Source organism: Alternaria hordeiaustralica, assembly GCF_023758085.1.
Source record: "Alternaria hordeiaustralica strain BMP 2776 chromosome Unknown scaffold_2, whole genome shotgun sequence".
Classification (NCBI taxonomy): Eukaryota; Fungi; Ascomycota; class Dothideomycetes; order Pleosporales; family Pleosporaceae; genus Alternaria; species Alternaria hordeiaustralica.
This window is the reverse complement of record NW_026056774.1, coordinates 45,602-64,537: the sequence shown is the minus strand read 5'-3', so window position 1 is coordinate 64,537 and position 18,936 is coordinate 45,602. Positions and strand designations below refer to the sequence as shown.

Sequence of the window (18,936 nt, the reverse complement as noted above, 5' to 3'; positions counted from 1 at the left end):
GTCAATACAGCATGTGTCAATCCAGGCCCATTCAAACCCAGCCTGCACGGCCTGGGCGCAGCACCGCGATATTTTCGAAAAGCCGGCCATGTCTTTCGCGTGAGGTTGAGCGATATCGTCAAAGCCGACTTCATCCTTACCCCACGTATGGGACAGAATTACGTAGTCGGGTATGTTGGTGATAAATTGACGCAACTTGAGAGAGGTAGTGTCGAGCAACCACATGGTGCGGTAGGTTGGAAGAGTGAGAGAGTATAATGGCGAGGATAGGATTGAAGTCAAGTCGAGGCAGTGCACCTAGACATGGATGCAAAACTCAGCCTCACTCGCTTGCCCACCTTCACAGGCGGCAAGCGCATTGCAGCCATTCGACAGTCCGCTCCCAGCTTTTAAGCCAGTTTGATCGATGCACAACCTTGGAAGGTGGTACTGTATTCCATGAGATTCTTGGCGTCACCAAAATCGACTGCGCTGCACGGCGATCTACATGCCAAGAGATTCGCGAATCATAGCATCACGTGGCCTTCTCTGTCTTTCGCGCTCGAGCCTGAGGGTCTTTTTGCGAGGGCAGCTTTGGTTGAGTACATTGGGAGAGCGAGATATGGTAACGGTGGTTTGCCAGGCTGTTCATCTGAGCATCACGTGGCGAACGCCGTATCTAGGTAACCACGGCTAGTTGATGGTAACTAATCTGCCTATAGTCAAAATGAGCTTCCCACATCGAACGGTCCATCAATACCCCTTATCTCCTTCACCGCAATCCCCAAAACCACATCCCCCTCCCTCGTCCCCTGTACATCCTCAGCCTCCACATGCCCACCTCCCACAAACCTGACCCCATGCGCCCTACAAGCCTCCTCCAACTTCTCCAACCCCAACACCAAATTCCTCACAAAACAAGTATGCAAAGCCAACTGCTTAGCCTCCTGCAGTCTAAAAACCTTCAGCACCCTCCTGGTACCAAAGCCGGGTAAGTCCATCTCAGCCAGCACATCCGCGTTATCCACGAACGGCTGGCCGATGATCGCTCTGCCTTTCTCTTCTAGGCAGTCGCGCAGTGCGAGGAGGTGTTCTCGGCCGGATGGTGGTTCCGGGATCGCGTCCTAGGTGAAAGCGGATGGGTTGTTGGGAGGGATGGGGTAGGGTGAGGCGATGTAGGGGAGGACGGCTTCCCAGCGGCTGATGATGGCTTGAAGGGTTTCGATCAGCCAGATTGTGTGGGGTGTTACTTCGGGGGAGGTGGTGAGGGCGCGGTGGGCTTTTAGCCAGTCGAGTTTGCGGATTTGAGAATGGTAGGCGTCATAGCCTTTGTAGACTGCTTTTGTCTTCTTTAGTGGGGGCTGAAGGTAACTGTAGGGTGACGGTTCACCTTCACTGTAGCGGTCGCACGGCGTGGGTGTCTTGTTGTCTGTTGAGATGTCGTTACTCTGCGTTGAGTTGTTTGTTGTTGGCTGTTTTAGGTCATCACAGCCGGGTAGTGGCGGTAGTAAGTAGTCGCCGCGATTCATGGAATGATCGGTGAGGTTGGAATGTCGTAGTGCGCGAGTAGACGCATGGTGCAATGAAGCTTTGAGCATGAGATCGATGCTGAGGAATAGGTTATCGTACGAGGTGATGTGGTAGCTTCCTGCTGCCCAGAAGCGATGATCGGGATCGAAGCAACCCATCGAGAGAGCGGAAGGAACGACCAGCACCGAGTTTCACTTGTCAAGTGAGAACAAGACGCAGCGCTGCAATGAACTTTTCAGACTTTGTAGTCGATTTTTTGCAAAGACTCGCGACATGATACAAGAGACTTGCTTATTGCTTTACAATCGTTACCATCGTTCCAAACCAAGACACGAGGCAACATGAAAATGTAATAGTAACACAAAACCTGGTCCATGCACCAAGAGAGCGAGGTAATGACGAAATGAGAAAAAGTAGGGAGAGAGACCGTTACGCCGTCGCTGAATGTTCATATCGGAAACATGGGACTCGTCAATCGAGCGAGTGACTAGAAACCGCTCTATCATCTGAGTGGTAACGAGATCACTCGTCCTTGGTGATCGCTCTTGGGGTTGACAGTGGACGGCCGGCGAGAATGGCTTCGCGGTCTTGTCGCATGCCCTCCAGTACCCCGACAAGGCCGCCTTCCCGCATACGCTCCAGAACCACTTTCATGCCTTCACGCGCGTTCGGCTGACTTCGCTGCGCGCGCGACAGACCAATCTTTTCGATGTTTCGCTGGAGAGCCGCGGTGCCCCAACTCCGCAGGAAGCCCATTTTTTGTGGCTGTTCCTCATCCGCAGCGTCCTCCCTTGCAGCCGCGCGCTTCTTCTTCCATGTCTCCCCGATGTGACTGTGTAGTGTGACAGAGCTTACGACGTCGGTAGTCTCACCCGAATCCTCGACCCTGGCACCTGCACCCTTGGCGCCAAAGTTGATGAAGCCCTGGCGTTGCGTGGCACCGTCCATGGCTTGCCGCATCTTCACGTCCTCGGGCACCAGCGGCGAAGGACGTATGAACTTCTGCCTCTCTACGACAGACAGCACACCCGTCCATTCGAGATTCCGTGACTCCGTGTCCATCCATCCCTCTTTGATGTCTACGACCGACTTCTCGAGAATGTAAGTCTGCGATTCTCCACTAGCTGAAGTGCCAAGTAGGGACCGCGGTACGAGCTTCAGAACGGCGGAAGGGACTTTGGAGCGCTTTAGGTGGAGGCGGATAGTCGTCAGGCGTTGGGTCTCCGGGTCGTAGTTGCGGGCGATGGTGTCGGTGGAGATCACATGAGTGGAGTAAGGGTTCGGGTAGCGGAGGAAGTAGGCGAGCGAGACGGCGGGGAACGGGTACGAGTACGTCTCGTTGGAGGAGTAGAACTTGACCATGGTGACGTCGTCGTGATCGAATCGGTGTCTGTAGGCGTGGGTGGGCGGTAAAGGGCGGGAGATATAAAATGGTATAGGTAGGAGCTCAAGGCAGCCTGGAACGCGCGGTCGTCTATCTCCGATGATGAAGTCGCATGGTCAAGCGCATCCAACCGTGACAATCGGACAGGCTGTCTAGTCGCGCTGGAGAGGGGTAGGGCGAGTTGTCGGGCTGGGTGGTGTGAGGACCAGGATAGAAACGTCTGGAGCTCTCGCCATCCTGGCGCCATGACGAGATTTGCTGACCTGCATCGGCTTTCCCTCCCGTAACGCCGCTGTGGCTGGTGCGTGGCGCAGACTGTGGCGGAGTGCGGGGCAGGTCTAGCCACAGGAACGCCAAATTGAGGTGGGGTCTCCCATCGCCGAATATCCAGTGACTCAGCTCCAACACCAAAGAATCGCGCCACGTAATTCCCTAGGCTGGAGTCACTCCTTCATTACAGCCCGACACACAAGCCATCCTCCAACACAGCCAGCACCATGACCGAGCCCGAGCCACCCGCCGTCGCCGCCCTCTCACTCTCCGACACAGCGACACAATCCGTCTCGAAAGCGACCGAGCAAGAGATCAACCCCTGGGATGTACAGGCCGGCGTAGACGAAGAGGGAAATGTCAAGCAATTCGACTACGTCGCCATCTCGCAAAAGTGGGCCACAAAACTTATAGACCAACCGCTGCTGGAGCGATTCGAGCGCGTCACAGGCCACAAGCCGCACCGCTGGTTACGGCGTGGCCTTTTCTTCTCCCACCGCGATCTTGAGCTCATCCTGGACACATACGAGCGCGGCGACGACTTTCTACTCTACACCGGCCGCGGACCTAGCAGTGATGCCATGCACATTGGTCACACTATACCCTTCGAGTTCACAAAGTGGTTGCAGGATGTCTTCGACGTTCCGCTGGTCATCATGTTGACGGATGACGAAAAGTTCCTGTTCAAGGAGAAGCTCAAGCAGGAGGAAGTCTACGAATTTTCGCGGCAGAACGCCAAGGATGTCATCTCCGTCGGCTTCGATATCAAGAAGACCTTCATGTACATCGACTCTGAGTTCTTCACATCCGGCTTCAACCGACACTTCAGTCTCAACACCACTGAGTTCGAGAAGCTGGTTACCAACAACCAAGTGCGCGGCGCGTTTGGTTTCGATGGCTCAACAAACATCGGCAGCAATGCATTCGCAGCTAAGCAGTGCGTTGCCGCTTTTGCCTCATCGTACCCCTTTATCTGGGGTGAAGATCACACGACCTACAAGCGCTCGAAGAAGCTTGCTTCCATACCCTGTCTGATTCCCTGCGCTATTGATCAAGATCCCTACTTCCGTCTGGTTCGTGAGAACTGCCACCGAATGGATCTTCCCTCGCCCAAGCCAGCCCTCATCCATTCCAAGTTTCTCACTGCTTTGCAAGGTGCCGGTGGCAAGATGAGCGCGTCCGATGCCAACTCTGCCATCTTCATGAGCGATACTCCAAAGCAAATCAAGACAAAGATCAACACCAAGGCTTTCTCTGGTGGCCAAGAAACACTAGAGCTCCATCGCGAGAAGGGTGGAAACCCCGATATCGACGTACCGTACCAGTACATCGGATACTTCGAAGACGATGACGAGAAGCTCAAGAAGCTAGCTGAAGACTACCGCAAAGGCGAGCTATTGACTGGCGAGATGAAGAAGGAATGCGTAGACACCATGACTGTGTACGTCAAGAAATTCCAGGAAGCGAGAGCAAAGGTCACCGACGAGATTCTCGACGAGTTCCTCCGCCCGCGGAAGCTAGAGTGGAAGGGTAATCCGAACCCTACCAAGCCCAAGCTCGAGCAACCGGCACAAGACACCGAGAGCGGGGGTCCTTCATTGGACGCCGACGGAAAGCCGATGACCAAGAATGCCATGAAGAAGGCGGCTAAGATGGCTGAGGTCGAGCGCAAGAAGAAGGAGAAAGAAGCTGCTGCTGCCGCGAAGCAGTGAGTATGCCAAAACTTGAATCCTCGTTGAAGAGATAGATGCACGATACCAATATGACCGAGTCGAATTCACCTGCAGCCTATTCTTAGCCTTCCACTGGTGTATTGATTGCAATGTTCCAGCGCAGGGTACTTCCCGGGCCGTTTACTGATGTAACATCACGTATTGTTTCGCGAGCTATGCTAACGAGATCCAGGTATTGCTAACCTCAGAAGTATCACCGAGCGCATTAGCCAGATCATGACGTGAAGCGCCCCAGATGTCTTCAGTGCTCCCGCTCGGCGCTTATTAGTTTATGGGTTGAGCGACATGAGAGCGGATCATAATGTGGACCGTACCACTCTCCATACTTTACCCCAGTGGTACGCCGGTCGCGTGCTCCCGTCCGGCCCGCGACGGCCGACCACAAAGCTTGTATCTGCTTCACAGTAGACCGGCGTAGGAGTCACTTCAACCACCGATAACCTGTTCTGCCTAGAGCCGCCAAGTTGTCTTCGAGTCACGATGCCTTCAAGTTTTGATCGGCCTTCTACTCCAGCTGGCTAACGTCTTAGTTCGAGAACTCGCCTTCCGCTCGCTCGCCCTTATGTGCTACCTTTCGCCGCTGCCTACCCCAAGTGTCTTCTTAGTGCACTCAATCTCGGGTTCTGCTGAACATGGCTCGCTCATTTGAGGTCATGGGCATGTCATCCCGTCCGGTCCTAATCAACCTGCGTCCCATTCCCTCGTGACCCCGCGGTCTTCTTTGACTCCGCATCCCCGCGCGTGCTCTATATGTCAAGTGTGACAGTCATCACCCCCATCCGTGACTGGCGTACACTTCCTTTTCCTATCCCGACTTCCTACAAGTATTGCTGTCGCTCAAACTTCTACACAAGACGATTCATACCATAGCATCATGGTGTCAGCCATGGAGCGGAAACGACATGGTGTCGTCGACTTTGATCAGCAACTTGTGGAGCAAGGCCAATCAGACACACTAAGTTTCGACAGCTCAGACGACACCCTCACCTCCCTACCGACGATATCGAAGCTCGAATCGACGGATGCGATACTAGAGAGAACGACTACTATTGCCGAAAGCAACAACGAAGCGGAACGATCAATGTCGCTTCGCGAAGGCATGCGCCTATACCCCAAAGCGATAACATGGTCCGTGTTACTATCGATGACACTCATCATGGAAGGGTTTTCTACTATTCTCGTACCCAATCTGTTCGCAATGCAACCGTTCCGGAAACAATTCGGCACCTTACAATCAAATGGCTTGTACGAAATTAGCGCTGACTGGCAAAGCGCACTTGTGAACGGCGGCCTGGCAGGGCAGATCGTAGGGCTTTTTGCTACAGGAATACTAGCCGAGCGAATCGGGTACCGATACACACTTATGGTAGGGTTGGTGGCAATGAGTGTGTTCATACTCGTGCCCTTCTTTGCCACAGGTAAGACGGTTCTGTTGATAGGACAGTGTCTACTTGGTATGCCTTGGGGCATGTTTCAGTGCATATGCACGGTGTATGCTGCGGATGTATGCCCAGTCGCCTTACGAGCGTACCTGACTACGTATGTATCGATCTCTCTATATCTCCCAACTTTCGCACTCGGTTCATTAAAATGAAGCTAACAACGCCAAGTTATGTCAACGCATGTTGGGTCCTCGGCCAACTAGTAGCGTCCATCGTGATGCGCGGCATGATTAATAACACCACCACATGGTCCTACCGCATACCCTTTGCGCTACAGTGGATCTTTCCAGTGCCAATCTTCTTCGCCGTTTACTTCGCGCCTGAATCGCCTTGGTGGCTCATACGACAAGATCGCTTTGTGGATGCGATGAAGACAATGCGTCGGCTGCGCACACAACCAGCAACCATGTCGGACGATGAGTTTGACAAAGCTCTGAACGGCGCAATGGAGGCTATGATCCAAACGAACGAGAGAGAACAACAGATGCAAAGTGGCACAAGTTACAAAGATTGCTTCAAGGGAGTGGACCGGCGCAGGACTGAGATCACGTGCATGGTTTGGATTATCCAGACGCTGTGTGGCAGCACCTTCATGGGCTTCTCCACCTACTTCTGTAAGTCGGCCAACGTCACACGACATAACGAACGCGGCGTATACTAACTTCGTCAAGACGAACAAGCAGGTCTGGGCTCTTCCCACGCTTTCACGCTTTCACTAGGCCAATTCGCCCTCGGCCTGGTCGGCGTCTTCATATCTTGGGCTCTCATGGCACACTTTGGGAGGCGTACACTTTACCTCTCCGGACAAGTGATGACTTTCATGTTCGTACTGCTCATCGGGATATTGGCTTGCATCCCACATCGCCACCACTTCGTCACCGTTCGCTCAGCGGTAGTAGGCACACCCTCTCAAGTCGGAAATCCGCATCCTACGGCACTCAACTGGTCTATCGCAGCGCTACTCCTCGCCTTCACACTAGCTTACGACGCAACGCTTGGGCCTATCTGCTATGCCCTCGTCTCGGAAATCCCTTCCACGCGTCTGAGAAGTAAGACGATTGTTCTGGCGCGCAACTGCTACAATATCTCAGGCATCGTCACAAACATCATCACGCCACGCATGCTCAATCCTACGGCGTGGGGATGGGGAGCTAAGGCAGGCTTCTTTTGGGCAGGCACAAGTGTGATTGGTATTTTGTGGAGCTGGTGGCGGCTTCCCGAACCAAAGGGAAGGACTTTTGGTGAGCTAGATGAGCTGTTTGAGAGGAAGGTTGCCGCGCGCAAATTCAAGACTACGAACTTTACGGTTGGAGGGGCACTTATCGCGAGAAGGGAGAAGAGTAGGGTATAGGAGCATGGGACATTGAGAAGAAGGGAGTGGAAGACGCTAAGTAAAGCATGTGACGAGACTACAAATATTTGTTGGCGCGGTCGAGAGTTGAAGCCAAGTGGAAGCCAAGATGTATTTAGAGCAATATCGCACGTTTCTCTGAGAGGTTAAATGTTTAAGCAACCATTGTTACCTTTGTAAATTGGAGTAGTATTGACAACATTGAAGTAAACATCGCAGTCTAGCTGTCGCTGCAGTCACGTCCACACGAGATTCGGTATGCATTAACCAGGTTCATCCATCACCCAATCGTGAAAATCAAATCACCCCGTGCATTACCTACTGAAGGCTGCGTATTACCCAATACAGGTGGGTACAAGGAGTGGGGATCGAACGTGATACTACTAGAGTTCGTATTCAAAACGGCGCAACAGTATCAGCGTCACTCTAATATACGTTTAAACATAAGCCAGTCTCTCCTCCGTCCACCCCGGCCTCAAGTACTCAGAGTCGAAGTTCGAGCTCCAGCTACTCTCAATAGCATACTCCTGCACAAGCTCCACATCAACCTGTGCGCCCTCCTCCGACTGTGCCCACACACTCAAACCAATCACATTGTCGCCAGAGTAGTTGAGTATACCCGGTGGAACAGGGAACTTGATCTCGTTTCCGACGTACGGGTTGAAGCGCGCGTATTGGTAGCCATTGACGAACAGCTGCACACGAATGGTCTTCGAGCCGACGGCATTGAGGACGAAAGCGAAAGAAGCATCGACTTCAGCGGGTACGTCAAGGGGGATCGTCGTGCGGTAGAACTTGATGTCTGCGCCTTCGAAGCCAGTGGATGGTGCGCCGGATGCCCACTCAGAGTCGTCGAAGCCGGGAAGGTGCCATCCTAGACGTTCGGCTGTGAGGCCACCTTCAGCGAGGGGTCCGCGCACAGGGTCGAGCAACGCGTCCTCGCCACCGGCTTCACCGGCGATCTTCCAGGATGTGAACTCTGCGCCTTCGAGAGTAGCACGGAGGATACCGCGGGGGTCGGTAGCACCACCGCGCAGATCGTGACCGGTATTGTCTTGGGCGACAAGCAACACGTTGGTGCTGTTCTCTTGAAGAGTGGCATTGGCGAAAGACAGTGTCATGTTGCCAACGCCTAGGGTAGTGTTGCCCAACCACGATCCAACCAACTCGCCGTTCAGCCATGCACTCCAGCCGAAGGCAAGACCACCCTGAACGGAAAGCTGCACACCGGTGGCTGCTCCGTCGAAGTAACCGCGGAAGAGATGGAAGCTGTTGTGGAAGCCGTACTCGTCAACGTAGAGAACAGGCAGGGTGTCGGGCTTGGTAGGGTTGGGGGTGGTGGTGTGATCAGCGACAACCCATGCGGCACCGCTGTCATCGTACTCTGGCATCTTCTCTGGGAGTCCTTCGTTCATCTTCCAGCTGTCTAAGGAGGGCAGGTTGATGGTGCCGTTGAACGCAGCGACGTGCGCCTTCAAGCTACCGTACGATGTGCGCGAGGTGGCTAGCTCCTTCCCGTTCCAAGAGAGTGTCTTCGCACTGCCAGTGGCAAAGACTTCGATGTCGGTGCTGTTCATGATGTCACCCTTGAGAGCGAGACAATCAGTATCGAGAGCTACACTGCGGACGAGGTACGGGCCCTGGACGAGCACGGATTGGTCGACTGGCGCGAAGGGATCCTTCGAGAGATTGGGGGCCCAGAAGAGATATGCAGTAGGCTTGTCAGCAACAACAACCTTTACACCGTTATCAAACTGATACACGTTCATGCCGGAAACCTTCTGAAGGTTGGTTGTTAGACCGTGAGCCTCGGCATGGAAAGTCGCGTTCGAGCTGGTTCCGCTGCTGACTAGAGAGCCCTTCGTAGCACCCTTGACGTGGAACTCAACAGACTCTCCGACACCGGTCGACAGTACTACGACTGGCTTGTGGTCGACCATAGCGTATGTGAGGACCTCAGCAGTAGAGTAAGTGAGGGTGTTGTTGCCCATGGCAAAATCGGTAACAAGGATCTTAGACTGATGACCGTCGAGAACAATGGAACCGGCATGCTGAGGAATAGTCAAGTTTCCGACGGAAGTGCTGACATGTAGCTTGAACGACTCCTTGGTGGCAGACGAAGACGTGGAGTGAATCGTGACGTAGAAGGCAGCGTTGGTAAGGGGGTTGCGGAGCTCGCTAGCCTCAACCGCCGGGTTTGTGGAGTAGGAGCTTGAGTTGCCGAGACGGTTGGTGACGGTGAGATCATCAGCGACGCGGGTGAACATAGCCAAGTTCTTGGTCTCGTAGAACTTAGCACCGATCTCACGGTTCTCGCTGATGGGACTGCTGTAGTCGTAGGATGTAGCTGTGACTGGAGCAGCTAGAGCACCCCAGTTCGTTCCTCCGAACATCATGTACAGCGACACGGCGGTCACACGCTGAGAAATGAGGTTTCGGTAAAACAGGTTCGCGAAGTCGGCTCCGATGTCAGCAGGGCAGCCTCCTTCGGGTCCACCCCATGGGTTGTAAGAGCCACCCTGAAATTCTGGGAAGAAGCTTGGCTGAGTAGGAGATACCTCCACGAAATGGTCGTAGTAGTCGATAACCTGGTAGGCCACGTATTCTCCGTTGGTACCAGTGCACTCGTCCAGGTTGCATGACCAGCACGATGGGTAACTGTCCAAGCCAGCAACATCGACGTTGCCGACAGCACCAGGCGCATAGTCTTTACTCCAGCTCTTGGTGTTCATGTTCGGGTCGTTGTGGATGAGAGGAACATCAATGCCGTTGGCTCGTGCAGAGTCTTCTAGTGCTTGCATGTATCTCCCGGCAGCATCGTTGGGGATCTTCTCATCACGGTCGTTCCATTGCTCGCCGTACTCATTTTCGATCTGGTAGACCAGTGCGTTGCCACCCTTGGTCACGAGATGCTTGGAGGTGAGTTCGGAGAACTTGGCGAAGTAGGGGTCCAAAGCCTGGAGATATCTTGGGTCGTCGTCTCTCAGCTTACCGTAGGCTCCTGTCGTGAGCCACAGTGGAAAGCCTCCGGCGTTGGCTTCAGCATTGACATATGGACCTGGCCTCGTAATAACATACAAGCCAACACGTTCCGCGATCTCAAAGAGCTTTGTAAAGTCGTGAGCGCCGCTCTCGAAGTCCAACGTCTGGTTGTTAGCACTGTGGTATGCCCAGTTGCCGTAGAAGGCGAAAGCCGTGAATCCTGTTCGTTGTCAGCATCGGCTCGTAGTACGTGGCGAGTTGATGAATTTACCCGCCGCCTTGATCTTCTCCAATAGATCTTCCCAGACTTCGTAGACTGGAATGCGCCAGTAGTGGATCTCTCCACTAAAGACGAATAGGCGCTTTCCGTTGACCTTGAAGGAGTAATGGTCCCATTGTACCACGTCGTTCAAACCATTGTCGTGTAGTGGCCATGCACTGGGTGTGTTGTTTTGAGCATTGACACCAGATCCATTGGGTAGAGTTGCCAACGAAGACAGAGCCGAGAGCCACGAGAGCCCTACGAGAGTCTTCATGATGGATGCAGGATGAAGATGTCGAGGCCAATGAGCGCTGTCGCCGTTGTATCGGACATGCTGAGGGTATAAGAGCACTACGCAGGTACCAAGCCCCAGTCTACCCCGAATTGCGTACAAGACGCTAATGCCGCGCTATGATGGAATGCATTGTGGATTGCGGGGATGTCAAGGTCGTCTCAATGGTGGAATTGAGATGCCCATGCTCGGACGCTGGGCTAGGGTGCGCCGAGGCCCGGGTAAACGCTGTCGACATCACATCGGCGGCGGGTGCATTGCGCAGATAGGTTAGCATCACGGTCATCTTGCATTCTTTCCGCTCGGTCAAGGTGTTGAACAGGAAACCGGGAGAGAAAAGGAAGTTTTGCGTGATCATGACTTGGGTTGAAGAACTTGGGAACGGCGGTTGATCCCAAACAAGTTCGTTCAATTCTCATTCCCGGCAGGGACCGGTCGACACCGCATCTTCGGGCTCCGCGACGATGCATCAATCCGAGGCGTCTATTAACGAGAAGTCGAACATCAGATACCCAAGCTTTTGTTGTCACATGGTATGTACATGCTGATGAAGAGGAACTCGTGGGTGGCGGCGTCAGGAGGCTCGGGGTAATGCAGCCGAGCCGTTTTATGCGCGTCTACTTTGCGCGAAACGTTTGGTGGTATGCCGACAATTGGTCTGCTGGATATACAGCACCACGACCGCAATCAGTAAACAAAGGATACACGTGTGTTCAAAATGGATTGAATGTGATTAGAAGATGCCGTCGCGTTGCCTCAGGAGTAGCTTCCCTACACTAGCGCAAGCACTGACCCTCAACGCGCTAGCTGGAAGAAAAGCGCGTCTACGCATCTGTGCTGACCCTTCCACACCGACACGATCTTCTCCACAATACCGAATAGTACACAACCAACTCATACAAATCAAAACTGAACAGGCTTGGAGCCAACATTAGACTACCGATGAGCAAACATGGAGGCGTAGCGTCAATGTAGGCTCGGGGCCGTTCAATTCTTCCCTTGAGTGGGATGCAACTCGAAAACACGTCGTACTCTGATGATCTACTCGTTGTCCCTGACGTCGATGACGGTGGACTTGAACTTGCGCGCGGAGATCTTCCGGTTGAACAAAATGTCAAGCTCACGGTATGAGCGGCCCTTGAGCTCAGGCAGGCCGAAGTATGCGCTGATGAAGCAGACGCAAGCTGTACCGCCCCACACGTATCCACACTTACCAGCCATATTCCAGCCCGTAGGATTGAGCATCTGAGAGGCTAGGTAGATCATAGGAATCTCGGCGACGTAGTATGCGGCTCGGCCAACACCAGTGCTTAGCGCGCGGAGACGAACGGAGGATGTTTCGGCGATGATCGAGTATGAGATCGGACCCATGGCTCCTGCGAAGACGAACGAAATGACGATACCAAGACAAGCTTGGGCGTAGTTGGTCGCGCTGCTCTGAGGGATAGAAGCGCAGATTCCAAGGATGAAGAGCAGGCAAATATTGATGGCGGTGCCCCCAAGGTAAATCGTGCGGCGGCCGAAAAAGTTGCTGAGAGGCCAAGCGCAGATGTTGGCTACCAACTGCAGGCACGAGTTGATCAAGTTCAGCTTGAACGAGAAGTCAGACGACATACCAGCCTCTGCGAATAGTCAGCTTTGCATCTCTAAGAGCTGCGGCGAATCTTGACTTACGCTCGAAGAAGAATGTTGCTTGGTTGGCAATAAGGTTGCCAGCGAAGTTCTGAGATGCGTAGATCAAGCAGGTAATGAGTGTCCGGCGGAGGTCGACTCCTTTGACGAGATCAAGGAGAGAAGGCTCGCCGCCCTTGTGAGCTTCGATCTGCACTGTGCGCTCCATCATGGCAAGCGTGTCTTCGGCAGCCGCTTGAGTTCCGTTTCTACGACCAAGGCGCTTGATGGACTTCAGCGCTTGTTCCTTACGCCCTCTGCGCACTAGCCACCATGGCGACTCGGGTGCGAAGAAGATGAGGACCATAAGAGGGGTCTGGATCGATTAGCTTCAGGAGATTCTGCTCGCAAAGGATAGATTTACGGGAAAGACCCATTGCAGGGCTAGTGGACCTCGCCAGGCCCACTCATCGTTTCGCTTGTTGTAGCTGTACGTCGCGGCTGCGACGATAATGCTACCAATGGACCAAGACATCTGGAGGGTTGCCGTGCAAGCACCACGAAGAACGAGCGGAACAACCTCACTGGCGTAGGCCGGCGAGTTGGCGATGAACATGCCCCATGGGATACCTTCGAAAGCTTGCCCAATGACGAGAACCGCGAGCGAATCGGCCTGGGTATCGTTAGTCCATGAATCTAGATCAGGGTTTTGGATACTTACAAAGAAAGAGATGAAGATGGTCGCATTCATCAGCATGAGTGCCAGCAAAGTAGTCCAGCGGTAACCAAGACGGTTGGTTATGGGACCAGCGAGGAAGACTCCAATGAAGGCACCGCATTGACCAGCTTGGAACAGTGAACTCTGCCATTTCGTAGGGATGGTCTTGCCAACCTCGCCAGCGACTTGCACGCCATATCGTTCTTTGAACGCGGCCAGAGCCACGAAGTTGCCGTTCAAGAACATGTCGAAAGACTCCATGACCTGTTCGGTGTCAGCGACCTCTTCTTGGAGATATTAGCAGGGGTCAAAGACTTACGATAGTAAAGCAGAAGATGAAAGCCCAAAAGCAAGCCATGGGGTGGTCCCTCATGGCCTCCCACATTCCCATATCATGTTCGCGGCTTTCAGCTGCTTGAGCATCTGTCATGAGCTCCTTGTCCTCGAAGATCTCAGCCTGACGACTGAGGCTCTTCTCCAGGACTCCATCGTCGACCGCAGGGGTACCATCTCGCTTGGGTTCGGCAAAGCCCGCCATTTCGAGTTAGCGTGTAAGTTGATTGGACGCCACGAAGAGCGAAGAACGAATAAGCAAAAGCCGATGCCAAAAGCCAAGCAGACATGGTCAGCTCGGAGAGCTTATATACTGCTTGCACTCTAGATTCGACCTCGGCGTGGGTATACTCTGCTATCATCATTCCACTTGAGCCCATGGGGCCCCGCGACAAGCTTCAAGGGTGCTTGTCATGTCGATGGGTCTTGATTGGCGGGTCTCTGGGGTAGGAGGAGGCCGGGGTCCGAGCAGAGCCGCGTAGCACTATCTAGCCTGAAACGTCATGATATGGAGACCTGCTATTGATGCGAAATTCGAAAGCTAGGAAACAGCTGTAGCTTGTTTAGGTGATCTTGCCGTACAACAGTGGATAGAAGAGCTCCGCGATACAGGTTTTGCGGAAGTATTCCCTCAAATACGTTAGTGAGGCTGGAAAGTGGGATGACAACGTCGGTATACCTCGTGTACGCGATGCACATGAAGCGAATGGGAATGACGCGGAAGTATGAAGGAGTGCTATCTCCAATCTCACTTGGTAATGATGGGCATCGAGACAGACTCGAAGGAGGATAGTAAGCCCGCCACCGACTACGATCGTTGTTCATCATTGCTATGCCTTTAGTTGCGCGAGTTTGAGCCCAATGTCCCACCCCCATGGAGAATCTTTGGGGACTAGGAAGTTCCTAGCATGGTAATGCCTGTGAATCCAAAGACCGAATTCTCGGTTGACCTGAGATCGCCTGTTTGCACAGCAATGGACTCGTACGAGCGGCCAATGTCGGAGACTACGGCCGGTCATGGGCAAGCGTCCCGAGGTCGGTGAATCCATGAGCACTATGAATCCTCAATCGCATGATTCCCAACATGCTTGATCTTTGGGGTAAGTATCATTCCTAGGCAGTGTCCGTTGGAGAAGACAAGAAATTCATCAACCACGCAAAGAGCCACGGACGGGATACAACTTGCACACAAGTAACAGCCACCACGTTGATCCGACGAGGATTGCTCGGTGCTCTGGGTAGATTCTCCTCTGGGTATATGGTTTCTGTTTGTATTGCATAGTAATCAAAGCTAGGGCACGTTGCAAAATAAGCCTTCGCTGCGCGTTCTAGAAGCGAGGTCGGCATGCACCAGCGTTCAGCACGTATACCGCTTTCAGGAAGCGGGCCGCATACCACTGTTGACAGTTCCACGTGAGGATGAAACCCCTATGTGCTGTCTTGTCCTAGTCACGACTGTCGCTCGCTCAAGCAGTGAAGGCGGATTGTTCGCAAGCCATTACTCAGCTGCATGGCTGAGGGCCATGACGTAGCTGCGACTGGTACGTCACCCGAACATGAACGGGTGAGTTCAACATCGGTCCAACATGTCTTGCAAGATTCCGCCTGAGCATTCATAGACCCTGCGAGGTCTTCACTCCCGGTTCGCAGGGTTGTCTGTGAGCAAGTTCTATAGACACATTTAGTCATGTCGTACCACATCGAAAGCTGCTGCGACATGGCTTTAAGACAAGGACCTTCCAGTCCTTAGCCGTCTAAGCGTAGCATCTTTCAATGCAGAAGTCCGTCGTGTCACCTTATTCAAGGAGGTAACCGAACACCCTGGAGCCTACATTAACGTAAAGATGCGCAATATGCGACCCGACGTCAACGTAGACTCCGAGAAATTCTTTTTCTTGCTTGAATGGGGTGGTGTGAAACACATGTTTTAAGACGTATAGTTCAACCCAGGTAATGGTTTGGGGAACTAAATGATTTGCGATGATGGACCTGCCGAACATCCGGGTCTGCATGTACTGCATTCCGCGTGCATTAGATACAGTCCATCGACATACGAGTGTGTATAACACACTTACTTATAGCCGGGTATAATCCCGCAGATGCGAGGTTTCTCTCTCACAAGGCTGCTTCCTGAACGAGAAGGCGCTCTGACAATACGCAGCCAGCAGCCAGCAGCCAGCAGCGGGAAGCCCAGATCGCGCCATAACGATAACGGGAGCTCATTAGACAGTCTTGGAGAAGATCAACGGCGCATGTATGAATGAGACACATCGTATTCATGTAATGGCCCAGCGGCTTCCACGCACGGTATTGGCAGGCGTCCTAAGCCGACGAGGCAGCGGCAAGCCGTACGACATGGCGCAGAAACGCCACGGCGGCACGGCTGAGGGCTAACAAACATGGGAAAGCGGGGACATTGATATCGCTGTAGCAAGGCCATACAGTCAAGCATGCGTGTAGCGGGTAGAATTGAAAGCATGTGGGTGGCATGATAATGGCGGGGGAGATGCACGCGAACTGACTGCCGAAGCTAGCTCTTCTTAGCGTGCCAGTAGCGCCGCATCGGACCGCCTCGTCCTCGCCTCGCCTCCATCTTTATCGCGTCCATCTTCTCTTTCGTGCAACACCAAGAACGCCCTAACTACAACGGGGCCACGTTGACAGGCTGTCAAAGCAACTTCCCTATCTTCTCGGAACCATACGTGCCTGCAGCCGTACAGCCTAGTGATGTCTCTACCCACGACCCCACCGGGAAGAAAACAGCGTCCATACCTTCCATCTGCATTTCGCGATTGGCTGGACGGACACGAGAACGACCTCCCCGGCCTCACGTTTGTGCCTGAGACCCTTCTTTTGTGTTGGCGAGTAAACTTACGCCGTCATGAAGCAAACAGTCCCAGATAGCGCCACCAGGCTGTAAAGTTCCAGCCCAATACGTCACAGGTTGCTCGCTCTCCAACCCTTTACCTAACGGTATTCTCGCTGCGGCTGTAGTGCTCTCGCTATCGGTGCCTATTTTGGAGATGTCGAACGCCCTTTTGCAGCTCGCTTGTGGCGGTGAACAGCAGAAGTCGAGCTGTCGTTTCCAGCGTTCCAACCTGGGTGGCAACGATAGGCATTGCATTGTATGATTGGACGCTCTTGCTTGGAAGCAGGGATTCATTCCATGGTACGTTTGATACATGTACGGGAGAGTGGGGAATCGCTACCGTGGAGAGGGTCGACCATGACCCTATGCATTACGTCTTCTTCCGTAAAGATACGGCTTCTTACTGTGATCCACGCGTGACTGGAGAGAATTTCGCGTTTTTCCAACCAGTTATTTCGGACATCCCGGCATTCAGCAAGCGGAAGCTCGAATTATCGTTACAGGGAAGCGTCAATCTTTACAGGAAGCAACTCTCGAGGACCGTCGACCTTGCGATGATGAAAGTCGACATCATGGAGCGAACTCCGAGCAAACCTGCTTCCACCGTCTATCCATGGATGGACACTGAACATGTCACTGGGCACTTGAGGAAATGTTTCAAATTCGTTTATGACAAAGTCAAGTTACTGAACGGCCGGGTGGACGGCATGGAAGCGCAAATGACGCATCTCAAACAGCTTGTCGAGGACGTTAAGACAAAGTCCGAAGCGGACAATCAAGGACTGCAAGGCGATATTGATGCTCAGAAGGCGCAGAATCAGCAGCTGCGAAACGAACTGGATGCTGAGAGGGATCGAAACCAGCGACTAGAGACTACGATCAAGGATTCACAACAGTCAATCACCCGGACCAGTCAACAGTTGAATGATCTCTCCAACAAGTTTCGTGCCCACGAGACTATCGCTACTGCAAAGTTGCAAAGGACAGATCGAATCGTGCCAGATCTCAAGCAACGGATTGATTCGCTGGAACGGTCCGATAATACCTACAGTCAGAGCATTGTCGAACTGCGAAACCACCTAGAAGATCGCTTCGAGACAGCAGTGGTTCATACCCAAGAAGGCTTGCTTCACAACCAAACCGCCTACATCAATGGTCTAGGACTCCTCAGAAATGAGACAGCGGAAAAACTCGCTACTCTGACAGATCACCTCTCCACCGCTGTCGATACCGTGCAAGCACAATCCCACGAGCATAAGGAAGCGTTCGAAAAGACCGCTCTGCTTCTGGACCGTAACTCTCAGCGTATAGAAGAGCTCGGAAATGCGATGGTAGAGCCACAGCTCCTGGAAGGCATGAAACACCGCGTCGAAAAGCTTGAGACTGCCGTGGAATCACATAATGCGGCACTGCAAGCTTCTCAGGCCACGACTACCAGACTCGAGTCCCTAGATGCCCGTCTGGGCGTGTCGGAAGTCGCTCCCCAATCTATTCAAACCCCGACCTTGACCCCTCCAACTACCACGACAGCTACTCCCGCTCTCGACGATCTTCGGAATAAGGTTGATACAGTCCACTTACAAATGAAGAACGAACTGGCCTCATTCGGAAGTTGCAAAGAACGGCTCGAGGCATTGGAAGAGCACCGCGTCACAGCTACATCTCTGAAACTTAACAAAAGGGTCAGCGTATTGGAAGAGAACTACAACAAGATGCGCAATGACCATTCAGACATGACCGCCAAGTGTGTTACCCACGAGCACTTTGGCGCTGCGAGGAATTCCATTGTCGACTCCCTCCACACAATCATTCGAAACCACCGGGACGAAGTGAAGCAGGAGATGGCTTATGATGTTGAACTCCTTGATGGGCGATGGGGTCAGCACCTAAAAAACATAGAGACCTCTCTCAAGAAGGTTGTTAAGGACAACGTATTCCCCGTGAGTACCTATCAGATCATTTTCATGATGTCTGCTTGAGATTGTAAACTGATAAATCGGACCAGCACCTACTCCAAGACCCAGAGGGCGCACAGCCCGCTCGAGCACTAGCACCACAGTCGGCGTACCCATCACCACCAGCGACGAATCTAGCACACCCACGGCCAACGCATAGCGCCCGGCCACCGAATACACCACCCACTCCGGTAGCGTTTCAACAGGCCATTCACATGCAGCACG

The 18,936-nt window shown here is 53.2% G+C and overlaps 7 protein-coding genes across 7 annotated transcripts; 3 read left to right on the top strand and 4 right to left on the bottom strand.

Annotated features, from left to right (window-relative positions):
- Positions 1–1,103: 1,103 nt before the first annotated feature.
- On the bottom strand, positions 1,104–1,667 carry J4E84_001498 (uncharacterized protein; the record flags this gene model as incomplete). Its single annotated transcript, XM_049384130.1, has 1 exon — positions 1,104–1,667. The coding sequence occupies one exon, from the start codon at positions 1,665–1,667 to the stop codon at positions 1,104–1,106; it is 564 nt and encodes a 187-aa protein (XP_049247486.1).
- A 364-nt stretch (positions 1,668–2,031) lies between these two features.
- J4E84_001497 (uncharacterized protein) lies at positions 2,032–2,871 on the bottom strand (the record flags this gene model as incomplete). The annotated part of the gene is made up of 1 exon (XM_049384129.1): positions 2,032–2,871. One exon carries the CDS (start codon positions 2,869–2,871, stop codon positions 2,032–2,034), a length of 840 nt encoding a protein of 279 aa, XP_049247485.1.
- Positions 2,872–3,390: 519 nt separating this feature from the next.
- Positions 3,391–4,875, top strand: J4E84_001496 (uncharacterized protein; the record flags this gene model as incomplete). Its single annotated transcript, XM_049384128.1, has 1 exon — positions 3,391–4,875. The coding sequence occupies one exon, from the start codon at positions 3,391–3,393 to the stop codon at positions 4,873–4,875; it is 1,485 nt and encodes a 494-aa protein (XP_049247484.1).
- An 895-nt stretch (positions 4,876–5,770) lies between these two features.
- Positions 5,771–7,689, top strand: J4E84_001495 (uncharacterized protein; the record flags this gene model as incomplete). The annotated part of the gene is made up of 3 exons (XM_049384127.1): positions 5,771–6,435; positions 6,507–6,952; positions 7,010–7,689. The coding sequence occupies 3 exons, from the start codon at positions 5,771–5,773 to the stop codon at positions 7,687–7,689; spliced, it is 1,791 nt and encodes a 596-aa protein (XP_049247483.1).
- A 437-nt stretch (positions 7,690–8,126) lies between these two features.
- J4E84_001494 (uncharacterized protein) lies at positions 8,127–11,207 on the bottom strand (the record flags this gene model as incomplete). The annotated part of the gene is made up of 2 exons (XM_049384126.1): positions 8,127–10,891; positions 10,943–11,207. 2 exons carry the CDS (start codon positions 11,205–11,207, stop codon positions 8,127–8,129), a joined length of 3,030 nt encoding a protein of 1,009 aa, XP_049247482.1.
- Positions 11,208–12,266: 1,059 nt separating this feature from the next.
- On the bottom strand, positions 12,267–14,092 carry J4E84_001493 (uncharacterized protein; the record flags this gene model as incomplete). The annotated part of the gene is made up of 5 exons (XM_049384125.1): positions 12,267–12,847; positions 12,900–13,212; positions 13,261–13,509; positions 13,558–13,818; positions 13,874–14,092. The coding sequence occupies 5 exons, from the start codon at positions 14,090–14,092 to the stop codon at positions 12,267–12,269; spliced, it is 1,623 nt and encodes a 540-aa protein (XP_049247481.1).
- Positions 14,093–17,328: 3,236 nt separating this feature from the next.
- Positions 17,329–18,735, top strand: J4E84_001492 (uncharacterized protein; the record flags this gene model as incomplete). The annotated part of the gene is made up of 1 exon (XM_049384124.1): positions 17,329–18,735. One exon carries the CDS (start codon positions 17,329–17,331, stop codon positions 18,733–18,735), a length of 1,407 nt encoding a protein of 468 aa, XP_049247480.1.
- Positions 18,736–18,936: the final 201 nt, after the last annotated feature.